The sequence below is a fragment of the Budorcas taxicolor genome, chromosome 22 (assembly GCF_023091745.1).
Source record: "Budorcas taxicolor isolate Tak-1 chromosome 22, Takin1.1, whole genome shotgun sequence".
NCBI lineage: Eukaryota > Metazoa > Chordata > Mammalia > Artiodactyla > Bovidae > Budorcas > Budorcas taxicolor.
The window spans coordinates 38036168-38050275 of NC_068931.1; the positions used below are offsets into that span (position 1 = coordinate 38036168).

Consider the following 14108-nt stretch of genomic DNA (forward strand, 5'->3'; position numbering starts at 1 on the left):
AGACTTCTGAAGGAGATGATGCTACACTGGATATAGAAAGATGAATAAGACTGCCCTGATACAGTCCAGATTCTATTTATGTGTGTGTGGTTAAGTCACACTGCAGGTTTGTATAATGATTTTTCTCAGCTTAAGGAAGAAAGACTTAAAAGCATTTGTCATTTTTAGCCCATCACATCCAGGCTTTTATAAAACCAGAATAAAGCAATTATAAGCAGAAGGAGAATACAGTAGCCAAAGAATCTAAAAAAATAAAACTAACTACCGGTATTATGTACATGTGCTAAATCACTTCAGTCATGTCCGATTCTTCGCAACCCTATGGACTATAGCTTGCCAGGCTCCTCTGTCCATTGGATTCTCTGGGCAAAAATACTGTAGTGCGTTGCCATGCCCTCCTCCAAGGGATCTTCCCCCACCCAGGGATTGAACCCACATCTCTTATGTCTCCTGCACTGACAGGCAGGTTCTTTACCACTAGTGCCACTTGGGAAACCCATTACATACATACTATCACATATTATAGTATAGACTACGCATTTATTTTGGGCTTCCCAGGTGGCGCTAGTGATAAAGAATCCATCTGCCAGTGCAGGAGATGGAAGAGACATGAGTTCCATCCCCAGGTCAGGAAGATCCCCTAGAGGAAGGCATGGCAACCGACTCCAGTATTCTTGCCCAGAGAATCCCATGGACAGAGGAGCCTGGTGGGCTATAGTCCATGGGTCACAAAGAGTCGGACAGAACTGAAACGACTTAGTATACCTGCATTTATTTCAGTGTTATGGAATAGCTTATTATACAGTATTGTACAGAGATGACACAGCAAAAATATTTTCAGACTTACAGCTGAGGGGGTAGGTGGATGCTCCCGAATGGAAGCGAGTGTCATCAAACTCTCCCTTGTATCCTAGAAAAGAAAGCAGCAATTCTTGACAACTGCTTCTTGACCTGTTTATATGTTAGCAGTGAGAATAAGTTTTTTTTAAAATACACTATGAATGAAACAAGTCCAGCAAACCTACTCTTTACCACAACGGAAGCATACGCTGAAACTTCTCCTTTGGCATTCATCGCCGAGGCCCGGTACTGAGCCGTGTCTTCAAAATCACACCTGAAAGAAGGGATGGGATGAGTGCCTGGTGCAGTGACACTCCTGGTACAGTTATCTCTCAGTGTCTGCAGGGGACTGGTTCCAGGACCCCCGTGGATAACAAAATCCAAGGAGGCTCAAGTCCCTTAAGTTAGTGGTCCTCAACCTTTTTGGCACCAGGGACCAGTTTCATGGAAGACAATTCTTCCAGGGACGGAGCACAGGCAGAGGCAGGGGGCTATTGGTCCAGGCAGCAATGGAAGCGATGGGGAGCGGCAGATGAAGCTTAGTTCACTTGCCCACTGCTCACCTCCTGCTGTGCCACCCCGATTCTAACAACCGTGGAACGGGACAGGTACTGGTCCTCAGCTGGGGGATTGGGGACCCCTGTTTTAGGTAAAATGGAGTAGTATGCTGAGGCCTTGGTACCCACGGGTTCCGTCTCAACAGATAAGGCTGGCTGATGTAACTCCTGACTGTTTTGTCAAGAATCTCTTTGCTAACACAACACATAGCACGTCATCGGTTAACACACCGCTCTTTGGGACTCTTGACAAAGCTACACTTTCTAATCAAGTTCCCTGCGGGATTTTACACAGGGGATCTACGTACCAACAGCTATAGTCTACTATGACCCTAGCTTGAGTTAATTTAAAATGTCCAAAAATAAAAGCCAACAAAGTGTTGGGTATATAGAGCATGAACAGTGTGATGAAAAATTGGTTTAAAGTTGTATCTGGTCAGAAAATGTCTGGTCATGTACCTCTGTAGCAGGTAAGACCTGGAGGGGCCTCCCTCAGGATGAGTTTCAGTCTGGCTGTAATAGTGTGATGGAGAGACAAAGAAACAGCCTCTCCTTATAGATCCCCAAACGGATTCAGGTTTGTCTAATGTGTGGTTCTGTTTTAGCCTCAAAGTACAAACAAGTTATCTGTCCCTCAATTCTTAATGTTCAGGCCCACAACACAATACAAGAAGCGCCATTCAGAAGTTCCTCTAAGTTATGATGCAGACACAGGGATGTCTTGGGAGACCTGGGTTCGATCCCTGGGTTGGGAAGATCCCCTTGGAGAAGGGAACGGCTACCCACTCCAGTATTCTGGCCTGGAGAATTCCATGGACAGAGAGGCCTGGAGGGCTACAGTCCATGGGGTAGCAAAGAGTCAACTCAACTGAGTGACTTTCACTTTCACTTTAGAGAGAAAAGGCTCTCATGCAAAGATGAACAGGCTAAAATTTCAATGCAAGCTGTTTTATCATTGCCAGGGTTCGTGTTCTTCACTGTTCTTCTTTAGTTTCATTGATGACATTTTAGTTCTTGTTGAAATTTTACAGACATAAATAGAATCCCAGGTGGGTCAATATGATTGCTTCTTCCATAGATATTTAATTATAAAGCAACTACACAGCTCGCTGCCGACTTGGATGAATCACCAACTGACAGAATGGATGGGTCTTTATGAAGAGGTCCCTGCTTGGTGATAATCCCAGGGTCTCAGGGTTCTGCTTGAAGCCAAGTATGACCTGTGCCAACCTCTCTGATCTGAGAAAGCTATGTATCTCCTGAGATTAGAATGACTTAAATTCTACTTTGACTTTGCAGCATGTCATCGTTTTATTTGAACTGGAAATGCTGGGAGCTTGTGTAACTTCTTCATCCACATTAGTAGGCTTGGATTTCAAAACCATGTTAGGAGACATGATGCACCTTTGAAGACCTAGAAACTTTGATGTGGATTCTGCTTTAAAATTTTTGCTGTTGATTTGCTTTAAAAAATATCTCAATGTCAGACCCTGCATCCATCTATAGGTTGACAGAATGGGCACATAGTTTCCACACAGTTTCTGGTGAGCTGAAGGAAAAAACAACTTTTCTAGGTCCAGCTTACATTCAGTGTCACCCACCTCAAACTTCATTGGTCTATACTGATTAAAGGTAAATGTGTATAATGCTGGTGCGATTTGGGACTCTGAGAAGGCAGCTGAATATAAATGCCTATTTTGTAACTGATTTTTCTTGCTAATACCTGAGAAGAACTCTAAAGTACATAAAAGGATTGTTTAGTTGCTCAGTCGTGTCTGATTCTTTGCAGCCCCATAGATCTATGTAGCCCCTCAGACCCTTCTGTCTATGGGATTTTCTCAGCAAGAATACTGGAGAGGATTGCCATTTCCTCCTAACGTAGGGATCGTACTTGAGTCATCTGCACTGGCAGGCGGAGTCTTTAACACTGAGCCCCTGGGAAGCCCATACAAAAGTTTAAATAGATATAAATGAATTTTTCCTCATCATCTTTGACTAAATTCAAAAGATCACTTTGGGCAGTAACATGGGCTTGGTAAGAATGTCATGATTATCACTCATAGGTGTGCACCAAGAGAAGCAATACTTGGGACTGTCCCCATCCTGATTCCACCGCGTAGGGAGGAAGAGGGGAGAACCCCCCGCCAAGCAATTGTCGGCAACACACACAGACCGTGATGTTTCTTACGCGTTTATCTCCAGAGTGTGCACTCCATATCGGCTTTCGATGACATACTTTCCAGGATGTGCCTGGACATTTATTGGCACCTGGTTTTTATACCTATGAGACAATGGAAACGAGGTGAAGTAAGTTGAGGTATAAACAGCTTCATGATTAACACACACACAATTGTTCTTCTTGAAAAAACATCTGTAGACATAGCACAGAGGTCAATAGCAGAGTCTGCTCAATAAATGCAAATAAAATTCATTACAAGTATCATAAACTTTCTTGATGAATGTGCTTCCCTCCTCCATTACAAAAACTACACTCAAGAAGTTGGCCATTCCCAACCTTGTGTTTGAATCTTGCATACATAATTTTGAGTGGAAAGAGCCAGATACAAAAGAGCATAATGATTGTTTTTACGTAAAGTACAAAACAAGAAAAGATCAATTAATGCTGCTAGAAGTCAGGGCAAGGGGCAGGGATGAAGGCGGTCCCTTGGGTGTTGATAATGTTTGGTTTCTTGATTTTGGTGCTTGTTACCTGGGTGTAGGTGGTCTACAAAAATTAATCAAAGGTCTACATTTATATGCCATACCACACTATTTTGTGTACATATTATACTTCAATAGATGAACTTGAAAATAAAAAGAAAGACAACCATTGTTGACACAACAGAGAGGAAGGCTTTGAGTGGGTTTTTTGTTGGCTGTCTGTGTAGGATGAAAGCAAAACATCCTTCCCACTGACATTCCTGCACATTGTTCAAAACCTTGTCATTGCATGGAAAGCTCATTATATTTGTTTTATTCTGTCATGAGCAAACATAGCTCTCAGCTTGGAAGAACTTAGAATATCAGTCATGAAAGAAAACTACTGATAAATAGAACCTTAAAAGAGTCCCTTTTGCTGACTGCCGATTCCTGGCGAAGCCGCTCAGTGTTGAGAGGCAGGGGCTCCCTGGAGGGGCCGCTCCTGAGACACTGGCCCCTGAGTCTGCACCTTGACTCATCACCACATCCTCATGTTCTCAGTGCGTGCTCAGTCATTCAGTTGTGTCCAGCTCTTTGCAACCCCATTGACTGTAGCCAGCCAGATTCCTCTGTCCATGGGATTCTCCAGGCAAGAATACTGGAGTAGGTTGCCATTTCCTACTCCAGGGGAGCTTCCCCACCCAGAGATCGGACCCAAGTCTCCTGCAGCTCCTGCACTGGCAGGAGGATTCTTTACTGTCTGAGCCACCAGAGAAGCCTCATGTTCTCAGTAGCCAGTAGCGATGGTGCTGGACCTAGCTTTTCTGCGTAAGCCATTTTCTGCCCAAAAGGGGAGCTAAATTTCATGTGTTTCCTTTTCAGACATTCCACTTCCTGTGCGTAGTTATCACAAATAATGCTAATAACCATAACAGAGTATTTACTGAGAGTCGGGAAAGGCTCTAAGTACTTTCTGTCTAGATTAGTAAATTCAGTCCTCACAACAACCACATAAGGTTGCACTACTTTTTAAAGAATATAAATATATTTTTTATTTGGCTGTGCTGGCTCTTAGTTGCAGCATACAGTATCTTTAGCTATGGCTCACGAGGTCTAGGTCTAGCTCCCCAACCAGGGATTGAACCTGGGCCCCGTGCACTGGGAGCTCAGAGTCCCAGCCATTGGACCACCAGGGAATTCCCAGTGCTACTACTTTTAACATCATTCTCCAGATGAAAAAACTCAGGCACAGAATGGTTAAGTAGCCTGCCCCAGCTTTAACAGCTAAAACAGCAGAGCTGAGATCTGAACCAAGGAGGTCTGGCTCCTGACAACATGGGATGCTTCCATTTTCCAACTGTTTTCTATTTGTTGTTACTGTTTAGTCGCTAAGTCATGTCCAACTCTTTGCCACCGCAGGGACTGTAGCCCACCAGGTTCCTCTGTCCATGGGATTTTCCAGGTAAGAATACTGGAGTGTGTTGCCATTAACTTCTCCAGGGGATTGTCCCAACCCAGGGATCAAACTCACGTCTCCTGCTTAGCAGGTGGATTCTTTACCACTGAGCCAACGGGGAAGCCCCATTCTCTATTTAGCTGCATTTTATTTCTTCAGATTTTTGGACATGGTTATAAGCAGATTTGGGAGCAAGGAAAGCTATAGAAAGGGAAAGAGAAAGGAAATAATCTTCAGCCAGTTCTTTCCTCTCCCCAGCTTGTGTAAACACACACACACACACACACACACACACTCACACTCACGCCCTATGTCCCTAAAACGCACCCTTTCTACACTTTAAAAAATACACCATTCTCCACCTAGCAAAATTACAACTCATCCTTCAAGGCTCTGATCAAATGCCACTTCAATAATCTCCGCCCTGGAATTCCACACATCATTCCCTCCTCTTCACATCAGTGTTACTTGGTTCAAATGGGAAGGTATAACATTAATCAAATTATGGTTGGGTAAGTGTCACTTCTGCTAAACCATGAGTGCCTTGAAGATGGGGATTCTGTCTGATCCGTATTGATTTCTATTCCCACTCTCAAGGAAGCAGCCATCCCAGGAAAATATTAGGCAGTGTTTATTAAATTGGACTGAACAGAGTCATTGGGTAACATCATAAATTCAATTGTGCTTCTTGAATTTTGGCAAAAGAACAGAGTTCTGACAAATCCATCCTTCATGATATGGATAATTTAAAATTAGTGCAGATGAAGAAGGTATGCTGAGGCTGTTTGTCTTGGTTTCCTTGGATGTGAAACAGGAGGGTGGATTTGGAATCGCAGCTGTGTAGCAGGTGTACGGGCACAGCCTTCTGCCCCTCCCTTGGGAATCATTCCTAGCTGTTTCTGACAGTCCACAAACGGCCTCAGGCAGCTGGCCCTCCACAGGGCTCCAGGCGGACAGGACTGTTTGATCAGAGATGGGCTGTAAAAAGCAATCTGCTGGCTGCTCTTAATTTGGAACATTCCTAGTTTGGATGAATGACAGGGTCCAACACATTAATCATGAACATGTTCTCCTGACTGAATCGGTTTAGGTCATTTCACAGTCGACTCAGAAGCTTCGTTTTGCTCAGTTTTCTTTGTGCTGGGGTATTTTCAGTATTTCTTCCCAACATAAGAAGATATAAAAAACACACCAAAGGTATGTGGCTGGTGCTACTTGACCAAACAACTGAGTGACACTTGATCTGGCTTCTGACCAAAAATGATGTTCATATTTCCGTAAAGTTTAAATTAAAATAGCATTTGCAGCTCTTAGGCTTGCTTTACCTTCCTTGTCCTTCAGTCCAGCAGTCCCCAACCTTTTCAGCACCTGGGAACGGTTTCATGGAAGAAAATTTTTCCACAAACCAGGGGGTGGGGGATGGTTTCAGGATGATTCAAGCACAGTACATTTATTGTTCACTTTATTTCTGTTATTATTACATCAGCACCACCTCAGATCATCAGACTCTAGATCCCAGAGTCTGGGGACCACTATTCCAGTCCTGTGTGACTTAGTATCTCAATGCCTTTCCCTCAGTTTTCTAATGTGACCGCTTGAAATAGATTTCTCTCGTGCTCTCTCTCTCTCTCACACACACACACACACACATTTTCTCTCCACTGGGACTCTATATGTCAGTGTAAGAAGTGCCTGTTTTAAAGCAGCACACAAGGATTAAATGAGGAAGCTATTCAAGTCTGTTCTCCAAGGAATTCACCTTGCGAGGCACTCAGGTTCAGAGCCACTTGTGATTGACTGTCTTCAGTATCAAATCAGAGCAGAGAAGGAGAATTTGAGGCCTGCTCTGTGTACACTTCACAGCTTGTTATTTCTGGAAAGTGAAATTCCAAACTGGCCACTCATCGGCTAATTTTAGAGAGTAATCTATACCCTGGGACTATTTATCAGGTTTCTGAAATTCTTGTGAGTATTTAGATGTACACCCTTTTCCACATCATTTTCATGTGAAGTGTATGAACGACTAGTTAATGAACTTCTGTTACACATTACTTCTAGAATAATATTCTTCATATATGTATGTAAAACATACACTTAATTTCCCCAAACAAATGTCTGTCTGGATACTAGGCTGAATTTGATAACAAGGGGTTACAGTGAAAGCTCTTTGGCAGTGTAAAATGTGGTCAAACAAAAGGACTTCACTCTAACTTTTCTTTGTCAGCAAATAATGCTGCCAAGATGATCTCTATCACGTTGAATCCCCTTCCCGCAAAAGCGTGGTTAGAATGCAACCCTATTGTTTTGAACAAACAGCCATTACTCACTTTAAAAACCAATTAGCTGAGAGCTAACTCTTCTATTAGCATAGAATTTGGATTGTAAATAAGAAAAATCTAAAATAAAATCCCAAACCTTTATACTTCAAAAGTAATTATAAATAATTTTTAATATTTTAAATGCAGGTTGTTTTCCTACAATAATATGGCAGTAATTGCTAAATTTAAATACATTGCAAATAACTCTAATCTTATAAAAAATTCATGTGTTAATTCTACTATGGAATTTATGAATTCTCATAATTTGCAAAAATAAAATAAGACTTTTCCAAATCTCCAGACTCTTCTTAAAATACATTTCTCATACTATCTTATCCCTAGGTTTTGAACTATGATCATGTTCAATGACAAGTTTCTTTAAGTGTCTGTCTTCACACTATCCCTGAAGTGGCAATGACTTCAGGGATAATGTGAGGAATTTCAAATATGTCTTTTAAGTGTCTTGCCTGAGGATCTAACCCAGGTGCTAAGTTGCTCCAGTCACATTCGACTCTGCAACCCTATGGACTGTAGCCCAGGATCCACATATAAATCCGAAAACAAGGACACTGAGTGTGTGAACACATGAGCGTTACGTGATAATAACAATATATTGTTCCAGGAGTTGGCGTGAGGCTCCCTGCAGATTATATAATCCCAATTTCCACTGACAAAAATCAATCTAGGCTTTGGGATCAAAATGCAATTAAATCTGGCTCTCTAAAAAAAGAGGCGGTACAACTAATTTAATTCTCTTTCTTTTAAAGAGAACTTTTCTCCCCTATTTCATATAGCTTCTTACAATCTGACCAGGCAATGCGAGCATATGATCCAAGAATCAGAAAATATAGGGGTGCCCAGGGAACATTCTCTTTTCTCACACCTGTCTGCCTTCTGCCCAGCTTCTCCCCACAGCTAACTGTTCTCCTTAGGTTTTATATGTCCATTCAGAGCTTCTTTATGCAATAATAAAGATACAAGCATAAATGCTTTTCCTCCCCCCTTTACAACAGTATACTGCCTATAAACAAGTTATTATATAAATGTAACCTATTAAATTAAACAACTGGTTTTTCACCACATATATATTTCTCCTTCTCTGTTGGCTAGCCCTCCTTCTGGATGGCCAGCTTCACTGCTGTGTCTTTTGCAACTAACTTTTCTCCTGCACCCAGGGCCCACAGGCTTCCTTCTGCTCTGAAGGTGAACTGGGAATAGGGCAGTGCTGCTCAGCATCTCTGCACCTGGCTGTGATGAGTGATGGTGATGAGTGATGGGCCCGCCTGTCAGTAAGCGCTCTCCAGGTACGCTCTAGACTCCATCCAGATTTAGTCAGTATGCAGGGGCTGGCTGAAGGGCAGCTGCAGCATGTTGATATCATTTGTTCAGCCTCAGGGATTTCCATAGCCTGAGGGTGCCAGTGGAAACCTGGAACTGAACGTTCCTTGGAAAGGAGTCTTAGGGAGTCAGACCCAGGGCACACATGACTTGGAAAGATGTGGCTTAGGACCTAAAGGCTCAAGTGGAGACAGCACAACTGCCCTCAGCAGCATTGGAAACTTGTTTCTGTACTTGACCTTCTTCTATTCAGGAAGGTCATTCTCAATGGTTTCTCTCATACTTGTACTCAGAGTCAGGCCCAGGAGGTGGCAGCTCGGTACCAAAGAGACATCAAGGCCAGCAAATTAATTACCAACATCTTGGTTCTCGCTTGAGTTGTGGGTTCTCTGTTCATTGAGGGGGAGGATGCTCAATGAAGATTGTGTAATCTGGACTAGCAGCTTGCAAAGTAAATTAGAGCTTCATTCAATGGTTATTTTTTAAAAGGCAACATACCCAGGAAGGTATTAATATATTAATCCCCCATGAAATTTACTCTCAGAGGTGGATTTACCTTAAAACTAGAGAAGTTGAAGTTGCAGGATCTCTCATCAGCACAGGTCCCCTTATGGACTAATGCATGTGACTAACTTTATAACCTTTTTTTTATAAAGGATGCTCCTCAAATTGTATAACCCTCCTGCCCCACAAAACCTGACCTTAGCTATTGCCAGAGCCAGTTCTTAGCTATCTACTAGCTGATTGTCTAAATTTCAGCTTTATCCAGGGGCAAACCTTGCTCGCTAAAGGAAGGTGAACTATTTTCTTAGTGGTCCACTGATTCTTTTGTTTTCATATTTACTTCACACTTGACTTGTAAGGCAACAGGGCTTTGTGTGAAGTGCTCTGATTCGTCCCTCCTGGAAGTTTCTGAACAGAATTGATTTGGGTTCTCCGAAGTCTTGTCCCAGTCAACGAACAGCCTTCCAGAGACAAATCTTGTCTCTGTGCTTTTGTCTTTGATTAAAATGAGCCCTGATGCCATAAAATTCACATGTTAAGGAAATAAATATTTCAAAGCCAAACATGAAAGATTTGAGGGATTAATCATACTCCCAGCCCCATTAGTGAGGATAACTAAAAACTGACAGTATTTCTATTTTTAAATTTGACTGGAATTTTAAGAGTTGCCAAGTTTAGTCATCTCATATTTTTTCAGTGGAGTTTATATCTTTTTGTTTGTTTTTAAATTACTCCTTTTTCAGCCCAAGAACACCATGTGAGGAGTTCAATCTCCAATGGAATTTGAGCTCTGCCTTTGTGCAACCTCATCACTCTGGCTTAGTGACATCAGTGGTATATGGTATGTTTGTATTCTAGTGACTGTGTATCTCACAGAATAAGTAAATGCTTAAGAAATTAATATTTATCTTATAGAGATCACTTTGTATTCTTTTGAAAGTCATCTTTAACTCTGATGTTTAAAAATCAGGAAAACAGAGATAGGACACTGTATAATAAATATATCTACTTAAAGACTCCAAGTATTCATTTACCAGTAGTACATTTTAATTCATGAAACATGAGGAATTTTTTTACTCATCAAGTAATATTTCTTGGAGCTAAAACTTTGTTATTCTTTATGTATTTCTTTTCTTTTTTTTTTTTGCCACACCACACAACTTCTGGGATCTTAGCTCCTCAACCAGGGATCGAATCCCCATCCCCTGTTTTGGAAGGCAGAGTCTTAATCACTGGGCTGCTGGGGAAGTCCCTCTTTATGAATTTCTACAAGAAAGTTTGAATTTTTTCTGAAGTAAAAAGTAATCAGTTTTTAAGAGGAAATGTCCCTTTTATAGGCCAATCTATGCAACCCAATAGGCAGAGACAAAGGCAGGGGATAAAGATGAACAGATTCCTAGCTTACTATGTTTGTCAGTTGTGTCCAACTCTTTCCAACCCCATGGACTGTATAGTCCGGAACACTGGAGTGGGTTGCCATTTCTTTCTCCAAGCGATCCCAACGCAGGGATCGAACCCAGGTCTCCCGCATTGCAGGTGGATTCTTTACCAACTGAACCACCAGGGAAGCCCAGGTTATGATAGTATACTCATATTTTTAAAGCTTGGAAATTGGTTTTTTTAAACTTCATTTTCATTGAAATATGTTCTTACATGTCTCCTCTTTGTTTACTATAAATTATTTATCTTGGTAATAACTGGCTTTGTTTTTCATTCTCTCACTTTCAAACTCAAGAACTCTGGGAAAAGTTTATGTACAAGAAAAACTGTATGTAAATCCAGTTTGGTCACAGGCAGGTTGATATTATAGGTGAATTAAAAAAAAAAAAAACTCACCACTTGCTCCTTAAGAATAACCTTAGGTAAGGGTTTATCTTGTCAGCCTCCGTTATATAAACGAGGTGTCCAAACAACATTAGAAATGACAGAAAAGGGAGCAGGAGCTGGTTCTCTGTGGGCAACAGTGCCACTCTCTGCAGTGTTTATACTGCGACACCCTCCTGAGAGTAAGAAAGCAGCATGCAAAATACCCACACTGTAGAATAAGACGGAAAACACCTTTTAAAACTGGCTTACAATCCTCTTCAGATTCCCGCTCTCCATGGCAGACATTCATGCCATACGAGTTCTGATTTTAGGGGTTACCAAGTCACTGACAATTGCAATAGGATATATAATGGACAGAAAAAAAGTGGAGCTTCTTCTTTATGGAATAAAAGTTTCTTCAGACCTCCTATTAGAAACAGATCCCCATCCCATCCCCTTCTTTATTTGGCTTTAGAAACTAGGACCTCAGCTCACATAAGGACTAGAGATGAAGCCCTCTGGGCTTTATTTCTCTAAAAGGTGGCATTGCTTTTCATCACAAAATGTTACCAAATAAATACGCTGACTAAATTTTAACACTTTATATAAGATAAAGACCCATTTGTATAAGAAGACTATAAAGTATCATAATAAATTATAATGGCTGCAAAATCATTCTTCCTTCCATGCATGTATTCTTTCTTCACTATTTAAAAAAATTTACTCGAACTTACAGATGCTTTCACTGACTCTTGCATGTTCATAAATCCACATGTTTTCACAGGATTTAAAATTAACTTTGAGTAATCAATTCTATGAGAAGCTTTCAAAAAGATAGCGTACCATGTGAGACGAGGTGCTGGCCAGCCGGCTACAGAGCAGTGTAATTTTACATTTTCTTTCTCCCAAACAGTATGGGAACGAGGTTTAATGACAAATTCAGGAGCATGGAGAAGATTATCTTCATTCAACTTTTTATGAAATGCCTCAGTTTCTTCTAACTGGAAAAAAATTATCAAGACATGAAACCAAAGTAACATGTGCTACAAAAATGAAATGTAGAAATCAAAATGATCATTTTTTCGTTTGGAGTCTTACTTTGGTATTTGGAGCAAACGAACTCCCCTTATCCCTTTTAAAAAATAGACATATCACTTAATTTTTAACATTCTAAGCCTGAGCAACATATTGTACTTTCCAAAGGTAGATTTCTTAAGGTTCTCAAGAACTTTAACTTCTGTAGAACCTACAATTTCACAGAACTTAAAACTATAAAGTCTGTCTTTCTTTGAACTATATATTTTGATGTCTTTTCCCCTTTTTTCTTATTTCTCCACCAAGACCACAGAGTTCTTCATTTGAAACTAATTAATCTTTATTACACACATGCACAATGTTACACGTATTTCTACTTTTTTAAGATTAATTTTTATTGCAGTCTAGTTGATTTACAATGCTGTATTAGTTGCTGCTGCACAGCAAAGTGAATCAGTTTTACACATACATGTAAACACTCTTATATTCTATTCCCATATAGATCATTACTGAGTATTAAGTAGGGTTCCCTGTGCTCTACAGTAGGTCCTTATTAGCTTCTCTGTCCACAGGATTCTCCAGGCAAGAATACTGGTGTGGGTTGCCATGCCCTCCTCCAGGGGATCTTCCCAACTGAGGGATTGAACCCAGGTCTCCTGCATTGCAGGCAGGTTCTTTACCATCTGATCCACCAGGGAAGCCCATTTTATATGTAGTGGTGGCACTTATACTTTTGTAAGTTATGTTAAATTGTCTTTTCTTACCGTTTTTTTCAGTGACAGCTGTTCCGCCTTTTCTCGAATGGCAACTTTCCTTGACTTCTTCTCAAAGGCCTCTTCCTGGTGAAGCGTGGACACGGACTGCTTAGATACTGAGGACTGCTTGCTGGCTGTTATGCCTTCCTCACTAGCAAGGAGATTCCTCTGGGCTATGTAAGCAGCAGCTTCTTTAATTCTTTGCTCTTCCGTGTCTGTAATTCCACTGACATGCACTTGGCTAAAATAAAATAAGAGCAAAATATGGTTATTGTGGATGTCAGTGATAAGATTGCCCAATTTTGCCAAGTTCAAAGCACCAGACTTCAGATGTTGTACACTGTGCCCAAGGAAAACCTGACATACAAAACACTGGCCCATAGGAGCTAACTCTTCACACATGGACGTGACCTTCACCTTAACAAATGATGATGACGATAGTAATACCTGTTGTGGCCAGGGTGCTCTACCAAGTGCTGTTTGCATAAATTATCTTATTTTCCCCTACAACAACCCTTTGAAGTAAACTGTATCCTTTCTACTTTAGACATATGGTAACAAGGCACAGAGAAGTAAGATAACTTGCCCAATATCATTTCTTTGGTTTTCTTAGTGTGTATAAACACAGTTTAGTCTGTAATAAAATATTAATTTATGACTTCCTTCTAGAGAAGACAGCATTGTAAAATGACAGACAGTTGTGTGACTGGGATCCTGATTTATGACTAGTGTGCTTTATCTGGATTCTGTAACTCAGATGACAGAATGCATTACCCAGAGCTGCTGCACACATAAATAAGCTATAAATGTATGTGTGATCCTTATGCCTAGCAGTTTCCTTTCCAAAATAATAAAGGTT

At 41.0% G+C, this 14108-nt stretch overlaps 1 protein-coding gene across 1 annotated transcript in view; it reads right to left on the reverse strand.

The window, feature by feature from the left end:
• Positions 1–14108, reverse strand: part of MYOM1 (myomesin 1) — a 117945-nt gene that overhangs the window by 79910 nt on the left and 23927 nt on the right. Inside the window, exons 4-8 of the mRNA XM_052660544.1 lie at positions 13259–13490; positions 12303–12460; positions 3586–3678; positions 1026–1114; positions 848–910 (exon numbers count right to left, since the gene is read on the reverse strand). Of these exons, the coding sequence (XP_052516504.1) occupies positions 848–910; positions 1026–1114; positions 3586–3678; positions 12303–12460; positions 13259–13490 (635 nt within the window). The remainder of the gene's footprint in view (positions 1–847; positions 911–1025; positions 1115–3585; positions 3679–12302; positions 12461–13258; positions 13491–14108) is intronic.